The 10,082-nt window shown below is 30.8% G+C and overlaps 1 protein-coding gene across 3 annotated transcripts; it reads right to left on the minus strand.

The window, feature by feature from the left end:
• Positions 1-2,055: 2,055 nt before the first annotated feature.
• DGK2 (diacylglycerol kinase 2) lies at positions 2,056-8,934 on the minus strand. 3 transcript variants are annotated; one of them, XM_083069184.1, is made up of 9 exons: positions 8,783-8,934; positions 7,891-8,146; positions 7,031-7,800; positions 5,556-5,931; positions 5,397-5,473; positions 4,779-4,898; positions 4,503-4,667; positions 3,302-3,445; positions 2,056-2,484 (listed from the first exon to the last, which is right to left on the minus strand). In XM_083069184.1, exons 2-9 carry the CDS (start codon positions 8,114-8,116, stop codon positions 2,332-2,334), a joined length of 2,031 nt encoding a protein of 676 aa, XP_082925310.1. In that variant the 5' UTR covers positions 8,117-8,146; positions 8,783-8,934; the 3' UTR covers positions 2,056-2,331. The 3 variants fall into 3 exon arrangements, with proteins under 3 accessions (XP_082925310.1, XP_020225832.1, XP_082925309.1); XM_020370243.2 differs by having other exon boundaries at positions 3,308-3,445; positions 7,031-8,146; XM_083069183.1 differs by having other exon boundaries at positions 7,031-8,146.
• Between the last annotated feature and the right edge of the window lie 1,148 nt (positions 8,935-10,082).

Consider the following 10,082-nt stretch of genomic DNA (forward strand, 5'->3'; position numbering starts at 1 on the left):
GTTAATCATCTATACACTGTCAGTGTAGAGTTTTTTACAGTGGCAACCAATCATATTTTTTAAATTATTTTATTTTATTTTTATTTTATTAAATAAGCAACTAACATGGCACTATTAAAAGTTATGATTGGTTGTCAGTGTAAAAAAACTTTACACTAACAATGTATAAGTAATTAACTCTTTTTTAAATTAGTGATTAATTATATTAAGAATTTTGTTACAGCAATATTTTCTTTAATTAATTGACCAACTATATTAGAAATATTGTTATTATAATGATTATCTAAATTTTAGGAGTAACAACAACTAACTATATTTGTGTAAATTTAAACGTATCAATGGAAAAAAGCAAGTTTTTATAACCAAAGAAACTAGATTCATTACTCGTCTGATGCTCGGATTATTTTGGTAACTCGTATGATATGATATCTAAACTTTTTGCATATGATAGTTGATATATATAAGTTGTATTAATTTTTATATTATCTTTGTTTCTTTATAATAGTGGTTTAAAGTTGTATTATATATACCAAAAAATATAATAAATTTTTCTATTATTCATAAAATGATTTTAATGTTTTCTATTATACTCTCTTCCATTTTTTATTCCTAATAAATGTATAATAATTGTCATGTGTAAATTAATTAAAAGTTAAGTGATATGCAAGAATATAATTGATAAAATAGTAATTAATGTTGTCTTAAAATTTAAAAATAATAAGCAAATATAAATAAAAATTTATTAAAAATTTGACAGATAAAAAAGAACAAATAAAATATTATATAATTTAATAAAATTATGCTTATTTAAATAAACAGTAATTTTTTTTCTTCTTTATGAAAACCTTAAATACATTTTCTAAAAGATCCTCCTATTTTCGTTAGAGAACAAAAAAAATAAGACTTGGTAGTATAAAGTAATAAAACCTATTAATGAGAACATACATTGTAAAAAGAAGTACAATTTTAAATTTTAACTCTTCCTATACACATGAAGGGAAAAGTTTATAATAAAAAAAAATAGCAATGCATTTTCAAGAGCAAAAATCATGCCAAATAATTTCAATTAATAGAGAGATTACTACCGGTAACTTTAGTTAGATTTAGAGAAAAATATAATGAATTAATATTAAAATATAATGAATTCAGTTCAAAATAATACAACACCGTTTGACTAGACAGACTGAACTGTCACATTCTGGTCTAAATTTGAAAATATTATTTTTAAATTATATTTATAAATCAATATATATGAAACATAACGATCAATATACTAAATTAAAATATAGGCGTATGACAACACGTGCGACAATATAATAAACAAATTATTTAAAAATATTTATTACTATACCAGAAATATAATTCACTTATGTTTTATTAAATTACATTACCTCCTTTTAAAAGATAATAATATAACATTCTCTTCCTCTCTCAATTTAATTATACACTCTATTATCAGAGAAGCAAAAACGTCTTTTCACTTTAAGTTTTTATGTTTCCTATAAAAACTCCGTTAAATCCCATTAATTTATGTTGTTAGGACCAGGATACCCTTTGTGGATAAATTTTTGTCTCTTTTTTAGCATAAAAGTGCCTTATTGCAAAAGTACCCCCATTAAGCAGAAAATCTTCCACGTGGCAACGGAGGGAGATGCTGTAGTAGCCTCCTACGTAGTATTATAATTATCCTTCATTATATTTTGATTCAGAGACCCATCATTCGTAAAGATGTAAATTGTGAAAACATCAACAACCATCACAAAGAAGCCGCTAAGTCTAAACTTGCATTAGAACCCATAATCTCCCATCGCAATATTCATTCGAGTAATACTAACTTTCAAGGAGAAAGGCACAAGCATTTGCATATCTCAAGAAGGGGAGAATAATCTCCTCTTTATTTTGTTGATGATAACTTTTTACTTGCATTTTCCTAATATCAACCCTTAAGTTAATGTTAACAAAACCAATCAATTTTATTTTACTCAAGATATTTTTAAACGAGTTTCATAACTAAAACTGGTATTTTTCATCAGATACTTGAGAAAAAAATTTGAATTCACTAAGAACACTCAACAATTTTTCTCATTAGTGGTAATAATAGTACAACTACAAGGATTTCATGAAATTATATTTGGCCGGATTACAATATACAGTGTGTAGGGTGTTAGACGCAAGACGACAGTAAATGGAAAGCCTAACCATGCCGCCGCACATTTTTTGCTCTTACTACATTAGCCACTTCGTGGAGCTAATCTTTGTGTGTCTATTTCCAAAAATGGTCCTATAAAAAGGGATTAAAGGGCAAAAAGTGAAAAACCCGTGTATGGATATTTAAGAAAGATTGATGGCCATCTCCTGGAGAAGAACTTTCTTCTGAGATGCATTAATAATGCCATTGCACTCCGCATCTAGTAACACCTCTGTCATAATTGCAGTTGCTCGTCCTTTAGGCTCCTCTTCTGAAGTCCTTCTCAACATGAATGCCTGAATGTACAAATTAAGACCTTCATCAAATCAACACACTTCCATATAAAAGTGAAATTTGGTTCTATTCAGAATTCTTGTTAAACTGTGCACAGTTGCGAATGCTTAAATTTGAAGAGATCAGTAAAATTAACCTATTCAATCCTCCATTCTTTTTTATTTTGTTCTAACGTTTGAAGTTCTAACACAGGAATTGAAAAATGTAATTTCATAATATTATTATATTTGTCTTTCATATTAGTTAATAATTACATTCTCTAACATAAACTTCTATTTTTATTTTCTCACCCTATAATAAATAGTTAAGAGTATAATAGAAAATAATATTTAATGTTTCGTGGTATTGTAAAATAACAACTAGAATGAGATAACTTTTTTTCTTTTCACTAAAACATCAAACAAAACGAGTAAAACAAGGTATTGCCTCTTCGGCTAATCAGACATTAAACCCTCAGACGTGTTAATCTGCATATATTTTCCTCCCAGGGATTGAAAGGAGATACAAACCATTTTTAATTATTGCAACAGGGACGAGCAGTCTGTCAGTGTCAACCCCCACCCCACCTCCTAATTTTACACGTGAATACAATACAAACCGTGATTCTATCTATTTATTTTATGAAAAGGCTCGATGACATATCACTGTTTTATACCCAGAAGATGCAGGTACACAGTTTATGAGAGTAATTGTAAGTTAATTAGCGGAATACATCCTAGACCCATACGCACAACAGCTTATTTCGCTTAAACAGCATACTGGAAATGAACCATTGGGTAGAAAATATGAGTTATTTACAACAAAAATATGAAAGCATACCATTACCTGCTCGCGATGAGTTATTTCTAAGTAGCCTGGTTGTAGGATAAACGGCTCCCCATCAATTTGAACCGGGAAAGGACTGGAACAGTGTATCTTGATGACTTTACCTTGAGCAAGCCTTCTTGCTTGTGAAAGTCCAACCTGTACAGGAAAATCAAGCATTGCTATTACTAATTTACCATGAATTTAAAATTTCATCTTTTATCTATTCTATAAGCATTGCAATAGTATGACAAGTTTTTATTAAAAGATACTACTAGTAAAAACTGTTTATATTGACGTTGGATCAAATTTAAAATCACGCAGGTATAGTATATATGGAAAAGTAGGATTTTTAAATTCAGAAAGATGTACTACAAATCCAAAACTTCAATTACTTTATTAGTTTATTGACCCTAAGAATTGATACAAATGGGCCAACTAAGAGTGGGCCGTGTGTATATGAAAGGAGGATTCCCATCCGAGGATTTGGGAGGGGGTCAGGAGAAAAATACAAAAGAAAATAAAAGGATTTTTAACAACCTAGAAAGCTGGTGCAATATGAAGGGGGAAAGGAATGAGTGAAGCGATTCGAGCATTACCACAAGAAGGCTGGGTAAATGTGAAGGAGGGGAGTGAGAAAGGTTTAGGCAAGAGTTAAGGTAGGGAAGTTTTAGCAGGGCGGAATATTCAGTGGCTTAAGAAGAATTTCCATAGTTATTTTCTTTCTTTTCTGGCATTCTCTGTGATTTTAGTCTTAACTGATGGATACCTCTAATTGTAAGGAACTTGGTCTTATTTTGTTTCCACCGAGTCCAACGTAGAGTAAGCATACAAAATAAAATAAAATAAAATAAAGTCATGATAAAGAGTCTCCGAGACCTAACTATTAATTAGGAAGTGATGGGGATGATCAAACCTGTGAATACCTTTCACTTTTAGAAATTGGAATGTTAAAATTTGGATCAGTTTGGAACTCAGTATTTGAAATTTTGAATTACTTTCTTTAATGACTAAACTCCGTACAGTTATAACATTAAAAAAGAAATAACACCTCAACAACTTACCTAAACGTATTCACATCATTAATTTATAATTATAAGAAAAAATATTTTTTGTGATTTAGTATTGAACCTGTAGAATAATTTCACAAAATTAATGTCATTATAAAGACTTGATTTGATATTTCAGAAGCGCATAAGATTAAAATATCCTATACCTGAAGTTTTCCTAGGTGCCATGCTCCACATACACATACCACCTCCAGCATTTTATCATGCATGGATTGCAGACTAAAATCATCATCGTGCTCATAACCATTTTTCCAAAGATCTACTCCACCCATATAGCTCCCAATATTGAGCACAATTAAGCCCTCAGAATCCTGTATGAAAGAAGAATTAATAAACGATGCTCTACATGCAAATTTAGAGGACACGATATTCATTACATCAATCTCTTAATGTGAAAATAACTATCAAAATCAGTAATTTACCTTGGGAATCTCAATGTCTCTCCCATCAACTTCAAGCCATACTTGCCATGGCAAGTCAGCACAAGTTCTATCCATAATATCTCTTGCTCCTTCTTTTGCATATCGCAATTTGTTCAGAAACTGTTAATTGAAAGAGATAAACAAACCCAAAAAGTAAGAACCAAACTCAAAAGTAAGAAAGAAAGCATTGTATGGATTGAGCAAAAAGCTAAATACCCTAGATAAGAAAACACAAAAAAAAAAAAAAATGAGGAAGTAAACATGTATAACTTGTTGAAGTGACCAAAATTGTATTTCTAATCATCCACTTATAATTACCAGTCTCCAGGTTGTCATTACGAGATTGATAAAAAAAAACGTTAAAAGGATAGGTCAGTCTCAATAGGTTCCTATTTCAGTCGACTAAATTTTGCACCTTAATGCTAATTGCTAACAAGGGAAATTTAGAATAAGCTTATCCTTAAAGCATGTACCAGCAGCATAATTTTTATTAAATATGGTTCAGTCTTTACAATGGTAGTTGAAATAATATGCACTGAAATTAATTTAAGAAAACTAGACAATCGACATGGATGAATATTTTACAATGATATACGTAGAGAAAGGGAGAACTTCTACCTGATTACAAAACTTTTCAGGATTTATTTCTCGTGTGACGTGAAATTTATATGCAACCTTTGCATCACATCCAATGCCTATAAAAGCATGTTGTAGATGTCAGTAACTCTTTAAGAAACAATCATGGGTAATAATTGATTTGTTGTTTCAGAAAAGTACCTAGATAGTTCATCATGGATTTAGTTTTCAATTTAATTGGTTTTCCTTCAGAGCTTTCTTCTGCAATCTTAACTTCCCAGCGATCTAGCATAGTAACTGCTGCATTGCTAATGTCATGCAAAAGCATGGTCAATCCGCCTTGTCCATCATTCCCAGAGAAGCCTCTTCCCCAATTCATGACCCTGGACAAATCATTTCCAGTGCCAAGAGGAAGTATTGCCACAGGTGGAGGTGACTCAAAATTGTGTCTTTCTATGGCATCAAGGACCCATGCAACAGTGCCATCCCCACCACATACCAGTACTCTAAAACATCGCACACCTTTGAACAATTCCAGGCCCACTTCAGGGCCTTGAGAAGCACTCAATTCAAAGATCTAAACCAGAAAATGTCCAGTGAGACAATGATATGGAAGAAAACATTATCTATCTAGACAAGTAATGCTTTTTTTTCATTCATACTAGAAAAGTGATTTTTTCCCACATTCATACTAGACATGTTAGTTTACAGAAAAAGTATAAAATAATTTTCATAAATAACTTGCTCTTAAAAGAGTTATTTATTAGGATTCAATAAAACATTAATCTGTATTGTCATACAACTATCCACCATAAAAACACAAGAATTTCAAGGGGAAAATCAACAGAAAGTTCTATTTTATGAGAATGTTGAAAGAAAGATAACAATATGATAAAACATAATGTGTTGAATTTCTCACGTTGCATGGTAAGGAGGAAAAACCACAATTATGCTTAACTTTTTTTTTTCTTTTACCTACATAAGAACCTAGTTTCTATTTCTTTTTATTAACTTGTCAGCAGTTTTAAGAAAGATTAAAATACTTGGTACAACACCAAAACATTTGATTTTGGATTACTTTAAACATTCATGAACAATGGATAGTTTAAAATAATATACCTCAGCAAATCTTCATAATCTTCATAATTAGGAATTATATGGATTAAACAAGTAGCCACTAGGTCACATGGCAAATAGTCGGGAAAATTTCATGATTAGACAATTTGCACTTGATATCCATGGCTCGATAGTGAAATTACAGCATTACTTATTAAATAAAAATGTTCTCTTAACAAATATTAGCACACAGTTTAACAACTGCTTTTCTTTAAGAATATTGGTAGAAAACAGTTAAGATTGCAATTGTCTTCCAAAATTGTCACTCTGCAGCCCTACCTAAAAACAGACTACATCTTAAAATATAGAAATTTCAATTTATTTTATCTGTTTAAAATATATACATAGCAGTATGAAGGAAAGAGAAAGGTAGAATCAAAGGATTCTTGATATAAGATCATCATTAAATATAACTACTAATCAAGCAAAATCCTAAATCATATGATCCAACTTGACTTTGAAAATGATCGAAAAGACATATCTTCAACATGCTTAATAAACAGATGTCATTACTTCAATTAAAAATAAAAACATTTGTTTATCAAAGACAAAGTAATCACCTGAACAGGATTTAGTATCATATTCAATCTCCTCTGAAGAAAAGGCCCAAGCCGCCCACCACTCCTGGCATTGATGAAGACCAAAAGTGGGCTTGCATCATGCGGCAAATCAACCAATGTGTATTTCTTGATTAGACTAGGGGTAGCAGTTAAACCGTTTCCTAATACTCCATTATTATTTACATGCTTGAAACGCTTCTCATCACTGGGCTTATTCCAGTTGAGACCATTCAATACAGATTCCAAAAATGTTGCTTCAGTAACCAAAGAATCACGTGACTTACAATTAGTATGGTAACCACCTCCTTGTTTACTGCGATTATGCCGCTTTCTAATTTGACCTTGAACAGAAGAGGTTATAATAGAACTTAGTCGACCTCCTTGTTGATCTTCATCAACTTCTTTGACACTAAGAGGAGAAAGGATAATTCGCCTCAAAGGACCCAAATCACAAAAGTCGCCAGAATCTCTAGTCATCTTGTTATGACATTTCACATGAATAAGGCGCTGACACCACTGGCAATGCCATGTGGGAGAAGCTTTAACAAATGGAACACCACATGGCTCATCACAGTAAAAACAGAAGGCAGACATCTCATGATGGTCATCCACATTAACCCATCTTTCTGACCAGTGGTGTCGAATATTGCCAAAACCAGCCTGCGCCACACATTTGCAATCCTTTGCTGCAAACTGAGAACAAAGGAAATGAGCTGCCACACCACAAACAGAGCAACGATGGAGAGGAGTTCGTGATGAGGCTGTTGTACCTAAATTTTGAGAAGGCCAAAGGGAAGTCAGGCAGAAACAACAAGTGGATGGCTGTTCCCTGTAAGTAAAATCTTTAATCCATGAATGACCTGATAGGGGTACTTTAAACTTTTTCCAAACTTTCTTCTTCTCTCTGGCTGCAGCTTTAATCCAATTCAACGAGGATCTACGCTGCCACTTGAGAACAGCATATACGACAGCCATTAGTCCAAATGATCCAGTGATCAGCCATCCAAAAATAGATGCACTGGACGCATCAGGGCTCGTGATCAACCTCAGAAATGAAATCCCCAAATCTATCATGGTTAAACTCATTTGATCGAACTCTTTCGTCAAACATAAAACCTGACCATTTAAGACAAACTGTCACGCATTGTAATAGATAACAATTACTTTCTTAAAAAAAATGTTATCATACTGACAAAAATAACTAGACAGAACATAAAAAAATATAGTAAGTATGGGCAGCAAGAAAATCCACAATGGAGTTCACTAGCTTGATGCAGTTTTCAGAGACGAAAAATTGAGTGTTGATAAAATTTACAGAAGAAAAAGTAAAGCAAACATATGAATTATGATCGAGTAACTTGAACCGAATACATTTACTTACACCATTCCCTATTCGTAAATCACATCACACGCAAACAAATAGCAAAAAGCATAAGCGATTAAATTCCAAAATAATTGCTCAATTAAGAACATAATTCAAGAGAAATTCTAGGGCACGCACGCACGGTGCCGTTGCCTTTAAAATCGTAAAGCGAATTGAGTATCGCGGCACCTAATATTTAAATTGTGACTAATCGAAAAACGCTTTTGAAGATAGTGATTGCAAATGCAGCTTAGGATGGAATCTAGAGGAAGAGTCGGAATTGTTGAGAAAATAAGGAGCGAGAGATACGAGACATTAGATCCACGCAACAAGAATAAAGAGAATGATGTGAGATGAAAACAAAATAGAGAGAGGAATTGGCGTGAAACCTGAAAAGAGGATAGAGAGGGAATTTGATTTCGGAGCTTAACAGAAAACAGTTGCAACCCTTCTCTTCCCCTTTGAAGAAGAAAGCATGGAAACAATTCCTTTATACTATTATTATTATTATTATTATTATTATTATTATTATTATTATTATTATATTTTAAATTTTGATTTTGAGATCCTTCCTCCTTTTTCACCCTACTCAATGGAAAAGTAAGTAGAACAAAAATATTTAATTATTAAATTAAATAATGAAAAAGGAAAAAGGAGTGAGAGAGAGAAACGGAAAAAGGGCGGGATTTCCATCGCACAATGAACAAACACGGTTCCCATGTTGGATTATTCACCGTAAGAGACGACTCAGAGACGCGTTCGCCCTCTATTTACCATTATGTCCCTTCTTCTTTTTCATAATACCATTATATCCCTTTTATTAGTTAATTAATAATCTTATATTATAAATATAAATGATAGCTGAAAAATAAGCTCTTTTTTAAAAAGAAATATAAACTTATCTTATATTATAAATTATAAGATAATAATATTTTAACTTTTACTTATCGCCAACTAAACATACCATATAGTATAGATTTTGAAAATAAAATTACATACCAAATAATCATAAAATATAATACCAAACTCTTTTTCAATTGCTTGTTACTTTTTCTTGTAGTTTTCATTATATTCACGTCTCTTTTAGTTTTTTTTTAAATAATCATGTTTTTTTTTAAGTTAACTAATATTCTAGCGTGTATTTTTTACAAGTTAAATGTTGATTACATATAAATAAAATTTAAAATAATTATATATACAAATAAATATTATACTTTAATATATAAATTATATTCAACATTTGTATATATATATAATCCTCTCTGAATATAAATATTAGAATATTTATCAACAAAAATATATTGATCTTAACTACTTATAATTTTTTATTTATTCTCTTTCATTTTAATTTTTAAATTAAATTTTGATATTTTACATATATCCTCTCTATCATAATAATAAATTTTTTCACCATATTATTAGTGTAAAGTATTTGCCAACATTTTTAGTGAATTTTTTCCTCTCATTCATGTCTTTTATCAACAAATTTTGAAATAATAATATAATTTTAAAATATTTAATATAAATTTTGTTATATAAAATAAAATTTATTACATGCATCATAAAGACTAAAAATGTTTGTATCTATACTTACTATTAATAAAGTCGCTTTTTTGATGCATGTATTTTATCGACTATTTTGCCTTTAATTTCAAAAAATTTCTCTCTTTTTTATTCTTTTTTTTTATT

This window comes from Cajanus cajan, chromosome 2, assembly GCF_000230855.2.
Source record: "Cajanus cajan strain Asha chromosome 2, NIPB_CcT2T_4, whole genome shotgun sequence".
Taxonomy (NCBI): domain Eukaryota; kingdom Viridiplantae; phylum Streptophyta; class Magnoliopsida; order Fabales; family Fabaceae; genus Cajanus; species Cajanus cajan.

Bases quoted from the DNA above. Each gene is read 5' to 3' on its own strand.
- DGK2 (XM_083069183.1), bottom strand. From the start codon at position 8,116: ATGAGTTTAACCATGATAGATTTGGGGATTTCATTTCTGAGGTTGATC. The intron at 5,932-7,030 runs GTGATTACTTTG...TTTCTGGTTTAG, and splicing joins TGATACTAAATCCTGTTCAG to ATCTTTGAATTGAGTGCTTC. The intron at 5,474-5,555 runs GTACTTTTCTGA...ATGCTTTTATAG, and splicing joins ATCCATGATGAACTATCTAG to GCATTGGATGTGATGCAAAG.